The 16,442-nt window shown below is 39.1% G+C and overlaps 1 protein-coding gene across 1 annotated transcript in view; it reads left to right on the top strand.

The window, feature by feature from the left end:
• Positions 1 to 16,442, top strand: part of COL4A5 (collagen, type IV, alpha 5) — a 60,178-nt gene that overhangs the window by 30,274 nt on the left and 13,462 nt on the right. The window contains exons 27-40 of the mRNA XM_009700149.1: positions 431 to 528; positions 793 to 943; positions 1,523 to 1,636; positions 5,735 to 5,902; positions 6,806 to 6,895; positions 7,721 to 7,870; positions 9,181 to 9,279; positions 10,287 to 10,376; positions 11,082 to 11,221; positions 12,158 to 12,284; positions 13,533 to 13,613; positions 14,171 to 14,269; positions 14,843 to 14,893; positions 15,714 to 15,899. Of these exons, the coding sequence (XP_009698451.1) occupies positions 431 to 528; positions 793 to 943; positions 1,523 to 1,636; positions 5,735 to 5,902; positions 6,806 to 6,895; positions 7,721 to 7,870; positions 9,181 to 9,279; positions 10,287 to 10,376; positions 11,082 to 11,221; positions 12,158 to 12,284; positions 13,533 to 13,613; positions 14,171 to 14,269; positions 14,843 to 14,893; positions 15,714 to 15,899 (1,644 nt within the window). The remainder of the gene's footprint in view (positions 1 to 430; positions 529 to 792; positions 944 to 1,522; positions 1,637 to 5,734; positions 5,903 to 6,805; positions 6,896 to 7,720; positions 7,871 to 9,180; positions 9,280 to 10,286; positions 10,377 to 11,081; positions 11,222 to 12,157; positions 12,285 to 13,532; positions 13,614 to 14,170; positions 14,270 to 14,842; positions 14,894 to 15,713; positions 15,900 to 16,442) is intronic.

Genomic DNA, 16,442 nt, shown 5'->3' on the forward strand with positions numbered 1-16,442 from the left:
TGAACTCTTACTCCTCTGTTCACTGTACTGCTCCTTCACAGTAGCTTACATTTTTCAGGAAACCAAGGACACAAAAGTAAATGGGTAAAACTTTGGGAAATGATGAATGTTTGAACTTGAATCAATAAATGACCTCCAAATGCTGCCTCAAGATATTAATGTTCCTGATGTGAACTGTTTGTAATTTTTGTTAGAGCACAGAGCATGGGGAGTGCCCTCCTCTGAGGGGAGTCCCAGAAATCCTCTATGGTAAAGACTGTATACTCGAAAGTTCTCTCAGCCAAATGGGTACTCCTCAAGTGTGCTTGAGCTAGCACAGAACTGCTTTTCAGATATTACTTTTCATGGGCCCTATGCATTTCTGGAAGGGTTGATCTAATGCTCTCTTGTGTCCTCTCTTCTGCCGCCCTAACCTCCATGTCATGTGTAGGTTTCCCAGGGACTCCAGGCCCCCCCGGAGCTCCGGGAGCTCCAGGTCGCCCTGGTCTAGATGGACCTCCTGGACCACCTGGTTTCCCAGGACAGAAGGTCTGTGTTTGCTTGTTTAATATAAAATTTCACTTTCTTAGAGGTTCTTCTGCGTCAGTGGGAAGTTCGTGGGGAGGATTTCACCTCTTGTTGTCAGTTTTTGATGGTGGGAAAGTCACATTCTCTACTTGAGGTTTGGGTGAGGGTAGGAAAAAAAAAATTGAAGTCTAAGGTGGTAGGCATTTTTTCTTTGCTACTTTAACATTTTTAGGAGAGGCTAAACTTAGAAAACCCCCTTTTAAAAATTTTGTTAACTTGTTACAGGGGGATCGTGGATTTGGAGTTCCAGGACCACCTGGACCCCCAGGACCACCAGGCACAAAAGGAGTCCAAGGACCTAAAGGTGATCCTGGTTTCCCAGGAAACCCTGGTCTCCCAGGACGGGCAGGTTTTGATGGAACTCCAGGGCCCAAAGGTATGGAGAACTCTTCATTTTTCTGTTCCCTATTGAACTTTAAAAAACATAGATGTCCTGGGACTCATATGGCAATTAAATACAACTAGTGCTGACTTCAGAGCAATTACTTCAGGGTCCACTTTTTCAAATCAGACACACCTGTGTAAATGGAAGCATGTGTTCTCAAAAGGCAAGCAAGCAAGGGAGTAAATACCAGTCTGTGGCTCAGTATCTGAAAGTCTGTAGTCTAAAGACAAATCATGTTAACATGGGGGTAAAACTTTTTCAATAGTCTGTATTGAACTGCAGAGCATGCCTGGTTTACTGGAGAGCATCTGTTGAGTTTGATGTGGATTATACACAATAACGTGTCTCTGTGTAGCCTAGAAATGTAAACTGCATGCATTCCACACAGAGTGAGGACAAATCTCTGACTTTCAGAAATAGCCTCTGAAGTGTGGTTTTTTCCTTTGTCAGATCCATATCTGTCTGCGTGCAAGGATGAGATTTCAAGTATAATGTGCGGGCCTTCTGCTTTTGAAAGCAAGTGTTTCCGAGCTGAGTTCACTATTTAACTAAACAAGAGTGTCCTTTTAGGTGACCCTGGACCAAGTGGACCACCAGGACTCCCAGGCCCACCAGGCATCCCTGGCATTGGTGGTCAAGGTCCACCTGGATCTCCAGGACCTCCAGGTCCTGTTGGCCCCCCAGGTAAAACTTGCGTGAATTGTACCCTTATGTTATTTCTGGCATACACCGGGCAAGTACATAGAACACTCAAAGTCCCACTGAACAGATAGGCAAGGAAAGAGAGAGACTTCATGTCTGTTATCTTGGCTGTTTTGCCAGTCAAGCAGGCAAAACTTGGTACATCATGTATTTTCCTGAAATCAGAAGTGGAATTACATTCAGCCCTGCCATTTGCACAAGTTGGAGAGATCTCAAGAGTGTAAAAGCCCACTTTAGAGAAGACTGAGCCTCAACAAATTCTAGAAATTGTTGTGCACAGATAGTGACAAAATCTCTGTGAAGGGGTTTATTGCAATACTCTTCAGGACAAGACACAAGGGAGCACAATGTCAGTGCAGAGCTTTTGGGGATATGGAAGAAGATGAAAGCTGCCTTTAGCTGTCTGTACTGTGCTGTCATTACATTGCTTTCAAATAGGAAGATGGTTCTTAAATTCCAAAGCAGTTTTCTAGCTTACCAAACTGTATTCCAAATTCACTGGGTGAGAGGTATTTTTAAACTTTTTTACATTATTATCTAGAAAATTAATTTTTGGTTTGGGAAAAAAGCAGACAAACTCAGTCCCTTATACAGTGCTATTTGTCCTCTCTCTACTTACATGGTGAGTGCAAAATCAAGGGAGTAATTCAGGTTCTCCCTGACATGGCTAGGCACTTTTTTTTTTTGAGTGGAAGCTGAAGCACAATTTAACTCAATGTGGAAAGGAAGAAAGCATGAGTATTCCAAACTAGCTGGTTCATTATTTTGTAGAGGAGAAAATGTTCTCCAAGTATTGACATGATACTGTTTTAACAAAAGTGTGTCAGTAAAAGAGGTCGTGCACATTCATCTTCTTATAAGCACACACAAGCTTTAGAATTCCTCTTACAGAAACCTCTGAGTTCTGGGGTTCCTGATTCCCTCACACCTTTTTGCTGCAAACCCAACAAGTTTTATGAGTCCTGATACGTTTAAAGTAGATTGACAAAAGTAGAATCTAAGGATAGTGATAATTAGGAATATGTCTCTGAAGGGAGTTTGATTGTCTAAAATGACTGGTGACTGATCAAGATAAGAACTTGTTCCATCTCTGTGCACAAAGGGTACATGTGCATGCGTGCACATCATTCTATTCACAAAGTTTGTTTAGGGAAAACCCTTTTCCCCTTCATTCAGTGAATGGGCTTACTGTGCACCAACTCCTGATGTTGCAAATGTGTGGCAGTCACCACAGTGAGAACATTCTCTGTGCATGCGTGCAGCTGAAACACTTCAAAATCCATCTGGTTCTTGCCATGCCTGTATGACTTTACGTTGCATGTTTATGAGCTCCACTTTTTGAATTTGTTTGTATGCCAGCACTGGGATTGGCATTGTTTGCAATGCGTGCTGAAAAATTCATGGCCAACTGTAAGACCATGGGTCACAGACTGGTTCATCATAGTCAGATCTTTATGAACTGTGAGCTGAAATTCAGCAAAGTGCTTAACCTGAAGGTAGGCAAGCACTTGAGTAAGAAGGCCCGTGGAGTTTGAGTTCTACTCGGATACATAAAGTGTGGGTTGTGTTTAAGTATATTTTTTCACAAGTTTCCCAGTGGGGAAAGGAATGTGTGGTTGCTGCACCAGCAAGCCTCTTGAATGTGTCCAGTATTAAGAGCTAGGGACAGAAGGAGTCTGGACAATGTGCATAGAAGGGTGGAATGTATTAATACAGGTTTGAATGTTTCATCCAATGCATGTTCTTTTGTCTTCCTGTAGCATCTCTTCTGGTGTTAGCCAGAATTTAATTTCATGTGATCACTGCTTTATTCTGCAAAATACCGATTTTGACAAGTGCACAATTGTTACTAGAGATGGTAGATTTGAGATGCTTATATTTTCACTCTTCATGTCTGTACTGACTAATCATTGTGGCTACTAACAGCATGGCGGCTCTGAAATCTAGTGCATGGTTGAAGGTCCCAGTTGAGAAGTCCATGTTATTTCCCTTGGCACTCCTGTTTCTGTTTTGTGCAGAATGCCTTACATTCCCATCTTCCATCCCTTGTTTGTTTTACTAGGCTGTGTTGATTCTGTTCCTTTATGCAACATTAGGGTAAAGTTTCTGGGGCTCTGTTTTTCAGGTAATTTGGAAAATTCTTGAAAGGATTTCCCTGTTCAGAATTTCCTTTCTCTGCACCACCATTTCTTCAAATAGTTTGCAGTAACTCAACATTCTTCTTTTTTTTGGATATGTAACAAATTACTTTAGAATTTATTGTGTTGTCCATACTGTTCTAATTATTATAAGGTTACATTTTTGAGAACCAGAAATTCATTTAGAACTAATTTCTATTTGAAAAATTATCTTTACCATTCTATATACGGAGTTTGTCCTATTACTGGATTATATATTAGTTTCTCATTATTTTTTTTCCACTTGCTGATAGAGACCCCTTAAACACGGAGCATGTGCTGTCCCTATCCATCCTCTGGTACTGTATTTTCTCTGCAAAATAAGCATTTCCAGGCGCTTGACACCATAGTTTAATGCAGTGATATGCTGCTGCCAAAGGGGAGCATGCTTATCATTAAATAAATGGAAGTCTACAGCCTATGCTGTCAAGAAAAATTTATCTGTCTTTTTAGTGTGCAAAGTACACATTGTGACATCATTCCTAAACTTGTTCCTGCAGTCGAGAGCAGGGGTCACCATTACAGAGTTACAGAGTAATACTGCCTTGTAGTTATTTATGAGGTTTTTGGCATGGTGTTGTCATAATCTCAGTAGACTATGTTAGGGCATGTAACAATATACTATCTCTGTAGGTGTAACAATGTCAATTGGCATAATAGAACTAAAAGAATGGGAAAAAATTATTTAGAGGTTTTTTGTGTTACAAAGAAGCAGCATCTTTTGAAAATTCCTATTTGAAGGGATTTACCAGAATGTGATGCAGATCAACAAGGAGCTGATTGGTAGGGTGTTCAGAAGGTGTCCAAGCCAGTATCTAGTAATGATGGTTTTGTGTAAGAAGCAGTTCAGAAAAAGCTTGTTCCCCAGCTGCGAAGAGAATACTAGACAAGGAGAGAGGGAAAAATAATGTTATTTTTTAAAATGTACCATCAATTTTTGAAAATATCTTACTGAATTTCTTATTTCTGCATACAGTGGTGGCTGCACTTTGAAAAAGACGTGCAAGTTTCCTTGCAGGCTAGTTTCTCTTAACTGCATTAGCGTTGTATTCTTTGTACTTAGATATGTTTTCGGTAACCTTAGAGTAGATTTTTTTCTTTGTTCTAATCTGTATGTGCTTTGTTTTGTTTCCTAACTTAACGACTATTACAACTCCTTACTGCTACCTGTCTCAACTTCCTGATGAGCTCTAACTCGTTGGCTTTTGAACCTCAGGTTCCCCAGGTACTGTGGTTTCTTTACCAAAGCCTTTTCTTAACTTCAGATTTAAGAATAATCCTTTTTTGTCAGCTACATTTCCTAAGTGAGCATCTTCACTGATACAGTGCACTGGAGGGAAACAAGCTGCCTGCTTGCTTCAGCAATGTCTCAAGCTCAGCATCATTAGCGTTAAACAACCTGAAGCATATTTTGACAATTCATATTTTTCATTCAGGGAAATATAATGCAATGCAGAATTTTGCTATCCTTCAAAACTATTCAGCTGATGTTATCTTAGAATGTAGTAAAATCGAATCATTAATAGAAATATACTTCTAAGAATCTCAATACTTAATGATAAAATGCAAACCAGTCTAATCAGTCTTGACTTTTTGTTTTATTAATCAGACTTAAAGGGTTGTTGAAGAGAGTTGTTGTTTTCCTTTTGAGATTTTTTTGAATTGCATTTACTACAACTTGGTAAAATTTTAGTAATGCTTCTGTTCAGGAGAGTATGGCCTTTTAACACCTCAAGCCATTAAAAAAGAAATGGCTTTAGAAGAATTGCAGGGTTTTCATCAGTGCTAGGAATGGACTGCAGGTAAAACTTAGCTATTCCTACAGTGCTACACCAAGAGATACACAGATCTCAGCCTTGCCTTACTTTTTGCTAAAATATTGTGTCTTAACAACATTGTCTAGGGTTGCAGGGCATTCCAGGGGAGAAAGGGGATCCAGGTCCTCCAGGCTTCGATGTTCCTGGTCCTCCAGGTGACAGAGGAGCCCCAGGATATCCAGGACCCCCTGGTCTCCCAGGGCCTCAGGGTTCACCTGGACCACCTGGCCGGGATGGAATACCTGGATTTCCAGGTAAGTTCACATATTTTACCTGTGGACAAAGACCAAACTGTAGTTACAGGTGTATGCTCTTTATGCTTGGGCATGCCAGCTTAATGAGCGTCAATGTTTATCCTGTCTATTTAAAGTTGGATATGTGTAACAATTACATCTTACACTTAAAAAAAAAAAAAAAAATTTTGTTTTATTAAAATCCTTGCCACGTCTCCGCTCTTTCCTGTAACTTGATTCAAATATTTTCTACGTTATTCTGTTTCATAACTTTCCAAAGTGACTTTCATCATCATTGTTATGAGACTTTTCTAATGTATCTTGTAAATTTTTTTTTCTAGTCACTACTACAATTTAGAAATAGAATTTATTTAAAGGAAATAATTACAAATGCTATCAATTAGATCCAACACATAATTTTAAATATTTGATTTCCTTATTCGGTGCGTTAGACTATTCAGCTAAGATAGTCTGTTTTGCCCTCTGGAACAGAAATCGCAAAAGTGAATTTTGAGAATCTCTGTCTTTGGATAGAGGGGGCAATACAAAAGATTTTAAAAGTAGTGTATACCTAATTGTCTTTTTGGCTTTCAGTAAATTCAAGTTTGCTTTCAAACAAGTGCTCATGTTTCAAACCAGGGAACTAAACTTATTAGAGGTATAAATATGCTTTCTACCATAAAGAACAGTGCACTGCAAATTTTCTTCCCAGGACTTAACTGTGGAAAATTTGCCACAACTTTCAAGTGTCATTTTATCTGATTTAGATCTTTACAAGAACTGAGTGCTTGTAATTCCCTTAAAACAGGCTTTACATGAATGTGCTAGTTAATAAATACCATAGAGATGCAGGGAAGTAAAAGTTAGGTACTGGTAGGTTTTGAGTTTTTGTTCAGAATGACAATGGTTATTCAATGCATTTAGGTGCCAAAGGTGAGATGGGCGTCATGGGAGCTCCTGGTCCTCCAGGGCCTCCGGGAACTCCTGGAAGAAATGGCCTGCCTGGCTTGAAAGGTAATGTTTGTTTTATCTGTCCCTGAAGAGAATGCAGAATGCTGTTTTCCACATCCTGTGTGGAAAGAAGCTTTGTAATGCTAACATCTAGATCTTCATTACTGGGATCTGCTTAGGTTATCTTCTTTTGACAGTGCTGATGTTCGGAATTGCTTTGTAGTTTTAAACCATAGTATTCAGTCACTCTTTTTTTAATATAATGTCATGAAATGTTAGCTATTTCAAAAATATTACCTTTGGATTGATGGCATTGAAGTAGGGGCAATATTTCTGAAGTATGTTGTAAAGTCTGCTTTAAGCAGCAGAAAGAAGAATATCAGTAACTTTAGGTTATGGAGTCATCCAGAATCAGTTCTATAGGTATCACAGAGAAACTGTTCTATCTACATTTTCCCAACCTCCTTGTTGGAGATGAGTTTTGAAAGAGTTTGGAAGAAGAAAAACCCACTCATCTCCCCAGAACAAGGAGGCTGTGAATCCAAAGCTGCTGTAGCTGTTGGAACTCATCTGTGCTAGTGGCACAGTGCGGTTGGGCTCTGGGAGCTCTCTTGATGTGGGTCATACAGACAGCTGCTTCCTCTGAGCTGGGCTGGCCAGAGCTGACAGACTGCAGCACACAGACGTCCCCATGCAGTCTGCTCGCTCGAGTGTGTTGCAGGGCTTAAGATGCTGTGGAGAACCTTGCAAAAACTGGCAGATCATTTAGTGAATTCCAACTTCATGAATAAATCACAGACTCCCTATGTAAGAAAAAGCATTACAAATGTATTAGCCTACCTTAAGGATTATATTTTTTTTCCCTTTTGTTGTCTGTACCTACTCTAGGTAATAATGGATTACCAGGTCCGCCAGGGCCTCCTGGACTGGTAGGACAGAAAGGCGTCAAAGGTGAAGCAGGCCTGCCAGGCCCACCTGGAAAAGTTGATCCAAAACAGCTAGGAGCAAAAGGAGAAAAAGGCGAGCCAGGTGTTCCAGGTACAGAACTTTGCATGTGGGTCCAGAGAGGTGCTTTGTCCTCTACAGATAACAGTGACCTGTAACTGAATCCATTACAGTTCACTCTTTCTTACAGAAAAAAATAAACTCAGGACATAGAGGTGGCTTAAGGTTCTCTTATTTTAGGCTTTTTTTTAAAGTGGTTCTATGTCCAAGTTACTCTGTAGGGTTAGTTTGCAACGTCCTTGCTCTTTAACTGTTACTATTATTTGACATATAGCGATATTGAAATAGTCCTAAGGTGCTTTCAGCAGAATTACTTGGGTTCAGTCTTCTAGGTGTTATTCCTAAGCATGATGAGAGATAGCCGTCATGGCTGCTGTGCTGGCTGCATTCTTGCTGTCTTGAAGGCCCTTGGGCCTTTGCCTTGTAGGATGGAGTTGCACAGGTCATCAGCTCATGCATCACCTCCAGATTCTCCCTTTGGGTATCTCTGGAAGCTTACCCTCCCCTGAGTGGAATGTCGTCTCTGTGTGTGTTTCTACTTGGGAAGCTGGCAGCCTGGATGGTTTTCTCAGTTCACTCAAGTCTGTTTTCTCTCTGACTTGCTGGCTTCTGCCTTCTCCCCCACCAAGGGTTCTGATGTCTCCTTTGAACTCTAATTTAGTCTTGAGAAGAGTAAAAATGTTCTACCCCAGAGAGAACCAGAATGCCTTCCTCTAATGTTGACCTAGCCATTATTGTGCTAATTTATCTATTGTATTAATTTCTGTGAAGCGTAGGTAGGATCCCAAGACATTTACTTTTTTTTTCTTTTTTTTCCCCCTTCATTAAGTAAGAGCTGTAGAGGGCAGATTTAACTATGCTTGCAGGGCAGCACTAAGTTATTGTATAGGATAATAACCACTTAGAATTTGTAATGATCTGCTAAAATACCTGCATTACTTTTTATAATATATCAGTCCCAAACTGCTTCTGGCATAGCAATGTAATTAAACATGCATATAAATAATTTGGATGAATATAGAGAAGTTAGCACGGAGTCTGCTCATCTGAAAAGACAGTCCCTTCTGAATGTGAAGAATATTGGCATTAGTCATAAAGTTACTTTTTCTTCTACTGACTTATATTGTTCCTGTTCTGTAGTAATTTTAAACTTTCCAGAAGCAATATTTTGTGCTCTGTGATACTTCTCTTTGCTAAACTAGGGGGAATTATATTTACTGAAGAAAAATCCCTATTTGGATTTTTATTCAACTGTAGCTACATCTGATCTCATAACGTAAAAGAAAACATACAGTAGTAGTAATAGTAATAATAATAATAAAATGTATCTTTTTTCCTTTGAGGTATTCCTGGTTTATCAGGACAGAAAGGTTATCAAGGTCTCCCAGGTGACCCAGGCCCACCGGGACTTAGTGGCCCACCAGGTGTGCCTGGATTGCCAGGTAAGTAAACAAGGCCTCAGGTGGACAGTTTTGATGTGTAAAAATTTGCATGTGTTTTTATCACATGGGATTGGGGTGTTAATCCAGGCATATCTAAGCAAAACCTAGGGATTTAGACTTAAAGCTGCAGCCCAGTTTTGAGACATTTAAAATCATTATCCAAACAGCATGCTTTGAGCTCTTTCCTTCTAACAGACCCAAAAGCAGTTTTAAACTGATCACGTTGAAGGTTAGGATAGCTTTTAGGATGACTGGAAAAGTGCTTGCTGCTTGAGCAAGCAACATGACTGCAGGATCTACCAACAGGACTTGTCTGTTTCATATGTTTATTTCTTATATCGTTAGTCATTTTACTCATACTTTGCAAATAGCCAAATGAATGTATTGCAAAGACTGTCTGGATGTCACATCTTTGCTTTAAAGAATTGCCAGGATCAAGAAAACAAATTCTATTTTGCACTATTTCTTCCTACAGCTATTACAATTTATCTGAAAACGTGAATCTTTGCTCGCTATGTCTAATGTAGGTCTTGCTCTAAATATCTTGTTGGGCTTGGGGAATTTTTTTAGCCATCCAGGACTCAAACTAGTTTGAGCATTGTGGGTCACATTTAATTCCGTAATAGGAGCTACTCAATACCTATTGCAGATGAGAAAGTTAATGCGTTCATTCTGCAGAACAACTCACGAGAGACCAAGTTGCACCAGTACTAAATTGTTTCAGATAGTTACTAAATCATGGACTGAGATTTGACCCTTTTTGTTAAACTAATCTTGTTCAAAACAAAGAAGTTGCCCTGATCAAATCTTGGCTCAGAACAAACTGAAGATGTTTAATATTTCACTATAAATGGGTGTGAAAAAGCATGTAGAGCAGTATGAGACCTAAAGCAACTCCAAATCCATTGCCTTTGCAATCAGATGACCAGCATACTCATATAAGAACACAAGACTATGAGAAACTTTTAATTATTGCCATTAATTAACTAAACCCACAACTTTCCTAGGCATCAAAGGAGACATGGGGCTTCCTGGGCAGCCAGGACCAACAGGACCTCCAGGGTTAAAAGGTGCCATGGGAGAGATGGGCCTTCCAGGTTAGTTTCTCTGCTTGTATTTTACTTCATTTTGGTTAGTGTTTTTCTTTTATATACTACAAAGATGGAGCTGCTTGTGTGCAGTATCTAATAACGTATTTAAATGGCAGTGTGGATGGGGAATACATAAAACCCTACATACATATTTGTTGCAATAGTACATAAGAAATTGGAAAGACCCGTTAAAACAGAAAATGCAAATAGCAAATATACTGTAAATACATATTATTTTGGACTGCTTACGGATGTAGAAGCAGAATGATCTACATTTTGTAACTTTCATACTTTTCTGGTTTCTCAGATTCCACTCTGAAAGTTCAGAAAAAATATGATTCTGTAAACCCACTTGTCAGAAGACAGACATCAAATACAAGCAAAAGGGGAAGGAGAAAGTGAAGTTCATTATTTAGAAAGATTACTGAAACAAAAATTCCAGTTTCTGAGAATTCTAATATTAAATTGTGCCTAGATACTACAACGAGATACTTGGATTTGTGTAAATTAAGAATAAAAAAAGAAAGCTTAGAAATGTCATACAAAAAGCCATGAGAGATTTTAAGATAATTGTTTTAGTTTGTTTTTCAAAGCCAGACAGTCAATTTGTTAGTCCCTTCTAGTTCAGTTGCTGTAATTTGAGTGATTTCTCTAAACCACTGCAGATGTTTTATGTGTATTTATAAAACTTGTATTTTATCTTTTGGACAGGTCCTCCAGGGATTAAAGGCAGCCAAGGAGTACCAGGACATCCAGGGCAGCCTGGGCCTGCAGGGTTTCCTGGTTTGAAAGGGGAGAAAGGTGACCCTGGACTTTCAAGCATTGGTATTCCTGGTCTCCCTGGACCAAAGGTACATTTACAAAATTCTTCAATGGAAAATTCCATGAGGAAATTAGATTCTGTATTGATTTTTCTTTTTTTAACTATAACTTAATATATATTATGTATAACTGTAATTATGTATATAAATGTATTAATAACAAGCAGGGTTGACTGTAGTTTGTTCTTTTCAGGTTGGAGCAAAAATTTCTAATTTTAAAGATGAAAATATTTATATATGATTTAATCTGGTTAAAGGAGAAGGTTGTTTACCAGACCTTTCAAGTTGGGTTCAGTTAATGACCTGGTCTGCACTGTGACACCAGCTGACATTTTGGTAGTTGGCAGGGATTTATACAATTAATATCATTCTTCCCATGTCTAATTATGTAGTTGATTCTTTAAAAAATTAAGACAATATGCATTCAAGGATAAATTGCTAATGATATATCATGATTACTGCCGCTTAAAATTAAGTCTATGTAAAACATTTGCACTAACATTTACCTATATAATCCTTTCTGTCACCCACAAAAAAGTGATAAAAAGACCTACAGAATATTTAGCAGCCTTCACTGATGCCTTACAATTGATGTTAAGCAGCAATTAATTTAGCAAATAAATTGCATGATTAAAGCTCCACACATTTATTTTTTTCTTCTGCGTTATCATGGGGTAAAAATCTCTGTCTCTTCTGAAAGGAGAGAACACTTTTTTCTTTAATATAGGGTAGTTCTGAGGAAAAGCTGATACTCTATATAAAATTGTAGGGGAAAACTGTTAAAATCTTTACAATTGCTATTTCCAATTAATTTTACTGTGTGAGATGGTTAACATTAACTGGAGAAAAGGAGAAGTGCACACAATATAATGGTGACCTTTGTGTGATGGTAAGGCTGGGAACATACAAGAAGGGCTTACCCATCTTACAAAGTCTAGGTTCTTTTTTCTGCTTAATGTTTTCTAGGGTGATATTGGTTTGCCTGGATACCCAGGTAGTCCAGGCAGTAAAGGTGTAGCTGGAAATCCTGGTTTGCCTGGATTTCCAGGCAGTCCAGGTGCAAAAGGAGAACCAGGCCTTCCTGGATTCCCAGGTAATTCTGAACAGGATTTTCTTATTTTTCCTCTTGCTTATATTGGTATATACATCTAAACACAATGGGTAATTGGTGGGGGGCTGCAGCATCTTTCAGAGTTTCTGGCAATCAGCTGCTGCTAAGCTTTGTGCTGTTGGAATTGTCACTGCAAGAGTATGTGAATGCATCACTTATGAGTGCCTTCTGAAACTATTCATCTGCTCTGAGGATGTTGTGTCAGCTAATGCTCTCCACTCCCCACAGCGGTCACACTCTCACCTCCTCTGACCCACAAAATACCTGTGTTTATTGCCATGTTTTTCCTTCACGAATCCATAAAAAAGTGTCATCAGGAAAACTGGACTTTTTTTAATAGCGTTTGTTGTTTAGAAATATGTTCTAAAGAGAACTCTGTTTCTGAAACATAATGAAATCAGGTTCTGCACTCTTCTTTAAAAATATTAATAGAGATAGTTTATTGGTATATGTCAGTTATTTCATTCTCAATTTAAAGAAATAAGGTTTTTACCTATGCTGCACTTGCAGCAATAAAGGCTGTCTACAAGCATGCTTGAGCTGCTTTAATGTAGGAAGTTAGGGAATTTATAACAGTGTCGTCATGGTAGCAGGATGCTTAGAAGAGACCAAAACCTGGCCGTGAACCTGACAGGTTGTAACCTCTGCTTCGTGTCATGCCTGAAAGACCGTGAACAGTCAAAACAGTGTATTGAAACACTACCTTGATCGGGTTCAGATGCTGTTCAGAACAGACATACTGCAATGGATCAACTGTTTTTCCTACCTCTCACTCAGTTCATGCTGTAGGCCTGAGAATCCGGTGTAATTTCTAACTGAGACCACTTTTATTAAGATCCTTTTTCAGGAAAGGAAAAGAGGATTGGGGAAGGACAATCCAACCACAGTTCATAGTGCTTTCAGTTTGTTGTCAAGCAGAAACACCTGTCTCTAAAATGGTAACTGCCTAGCAGACTGCCAGACTCACTGTGTTCTTGGCCACAGGCACTCAACAATTAAGAAAACAGTCTTGAGAGCAGCAGTAAGGACAGTTGTGCTAGTATGTTTTGTTCCTGTATGTTCTTTGCTTTACAATTCATCTTGATCAGCTGTAAATCTGCAAAAAGAGCATACGGTATCTTGATACAATTAGCTCATTTGTTACTCAGAACATCTCAGATTATAGCATTTCAAGATCTGCTGAAAAGCCAGTTTTGTGCTTAATTTGATTGAAATGCCTGTACTTTACAGGAACACCAGGAATTCCAGGACCAAAAGGTATCGAGGGGCCTCCAGGTAATCCTGGCCTGCCTGGACCACCTGGGCCAGTAGGTGAGCATGAACAGTGCAGCAAAAGTCAGCTGCTTCTGTGAAAAACAGAACACATGAAGCCACTTCCTTTCTTCTTACCTTTTTAACCTCATGAAAATGCATCTCTATGTATATGGAAGGTCAAACACCATTGCACACACTTAGTTCACTGAAATTAAACAGAAAAGAAAGAAGTTTTAACTTTTTCTTGACAACTTGTGTCTGCTGTCATATTCGTATCATTAGCTATTGAAGCAAGAAGTTAGCTGTTTCTGTATTTACCAGCTTTATTTATTGTAAGTGCTCCAGCAGTCTAACCTGTTTTTATAGGAGCAAAATTCTAATTTATCCTAAAGGGAAGGATTATATTATTTTTAGCAGACATGAACTGCTTAAAAGATTACAGACCTAAAAGCCTTTTCTAAATTGTTGGGAGGAGAGAGAGAAAGGTTTTAATTTTAAGATTACACCCATGTGAATTTGTTATTACATTGTCACACCTTTAGATTCAGATGCGGGCGGAGGTTGCTTTTTTCTATTGCAGGTTAGGTATTAATGTGCTAATATGTTCAATTTAGGTGATATTGGTCGTCCTGGCCCCCCTGGTCCTTCAGGGGAGAAGGGACAGCCTGGTCGAGATGGTATCCCAGGACCAGCTGGTCAGAAGGGCGAACCAGGTTAGGTATCTTTCCTGTTTGTTTTCTCCTCTTCACGCTGCGTTGTGATGTCCTGCTTTCTCTAATTCTGTTTTTCCTATAACTGCCCATACATCTTCAAAGCTGTTCCTGTGGTTCCCAGCTGCTGAACGGTTTACAAAGGGTGCTGTCAAGCTGCCAATGAAGCACAGGACAAGAATTCCATCAACTCTTAGATTTTTATTACCTGACTTCAACACCAGCCCCTGGTCCTATATTCCATGGTAGCTGTATTGCTTCAACTCAGTTACAGAATGGATAAACAGTGTAATGTTTGCCTTAAAGATAGAACTCCAACAAAAATGCAAATGTATTAACTCCTAAAATCTGAAAGAGCATCTTGTGAATGGATGGAAATACTTATCAAAGTTACAGAGGCATTTTGTAGCAAAACCTCTAGCTTTGGTGTAGAATGGTGAGTGAATGAGAATCCTGGTAGTCTTAAGGAATCGGAGATTTAGATGAACTGCACTTCCTCATTCTCAGCCTCACATTCCTGTTCCTGGAGACTTGAAAGCTAAATTTTCATTAACAACTGAATCTGTTTCTTTTCAGGTCTACCAGGTTTTGGGCGCCCAGGACCTCCAGGACTCCCAGGATTGTCAGGTAAATTTTCTCTGTTTTTCTTTGTTAAAAAGGTTGAACGTAAAATATATCTATACACCAAAAAAAGAAGGACATGTTGTATGTTCTGCAACAAATGAATGCCATAGCAACAACTACAATAACTTTTTTTTTTTCCTCAGCAGACTGTTTTCACTTAAACATGGTAATAAAGACACTCATTACTGACTACTGAATTTTGTACATTAGCAATTATGCAGACAGAATAAATCCATACAGCATAAGTCTACTGCCTTGTGTGGAACTTTGCTGATTTGTCTCAGTAAATAAAGCATTCATACAACAGATGACAAATGAAGCTGCTTTGAAAATGTAGCTGCTTGCTATATTTTCAAAAACAACTTCACAATCTAAGTTATATGATTTCCCAGTAGCATTAAAGGTACTAAATTCCTCAAGCCTATTTGAAAGTTTTGCAAGTATGTCTTAACTTTCAGCAGTGTCTCAAAAAAATTATGAAGTCTTAATATTGACAGATTTCTTCACAGAAAGCATTGCTTGTAGGCTTACAAACTCAGAGGATGTTTATGAAATTACAGCATCACTGAGTAGTAAAGTGAGACTTAGTAAGACCTTTTAACATGTCAGAAGTAATAGCACTTTCTCTTGCAAGAAGTATTAGCCCTAACTCTTTTCTGAGTGTTAGACCAATTTTATACTGTCTCACTGCATAAATGAGGCGAGTTGTGGCCAGATTTGTACCTTCTGCAAGAGAGACAAATGGCTCTGAAAATTGACATTTAGACTTCTTTCCATATCAATTTGTAACAGTACTCATAAATGTGACTGTTTGGTTTTACAGGGCAAAAAGGAGAACTGGGGTTACCTGGCCCACCAGGGCCCCCTGGACTTCCAGGTCTGAAGGGAGAACCAGGTTTCCAGGGATTCCCTGGTCTACAGGGTCCACCAGGTCCACCAGGATTACCAGGACCACCTCTGGAAGGTCCTAAAGGTAGCCCTGGCCCACCAGGTGTTCCAGGAAGGCCAGGTAAGAGCGTGATCCATACATATCAACATCTGCCAGTACTTTCATATTTTGCTGGTAGGTTATCAGCCTTTAAACTTTCTCAATTTATTTGGAAGGATAAGTTCAAGCCTCATTGCATACACTTTAATATTTGTGGGCAACCAGAGGATTTTGTTGCCGAAAGTAACTAACTAAAAATGAAACAGCCTCAGTTTCTATCAATTTCTGATACCTGGCAGCAAAAATCTAACGCGTTAATAAACGGGAGATTCTCCGCATGCTGTCACAGTAATCATCTAGCGAGCACGATATCGACTTTTGAACTTCTGATACCTTTGCAGTATTGTCACGTGATCAGCAAATGTCATCGCGCACAAAAACCCAAAAGTAACAAACCCCATCATTTTAAGAGTCATGAAAATCAAATTCACACTAGCATCACAGCATGATCAAATTGGATAGCTGCCTCTTCATCTTCGTGTCATGTAACATAAGTCATTGCTCCATTGTGTCATGTGGCTCCCATGGACTCAGTGCACCATCATGCCGTGTTCATCTTTCCAT

This window comes from Cariama cristata, unplaced genomic scaffold (genome assembly GCF_000690535.1).
Source record: "Cariama cristata isolate BGI_N322 unplaced genomic scaffold, ASM69053v1 scaffold29915, whole genome shotgun sequence".
Lineage (NCBI taxonomy): Eukaryota > Metazoa > Chordata > Aves > Cariamiformes > Cariamidae > Cariama > Cariama cristata.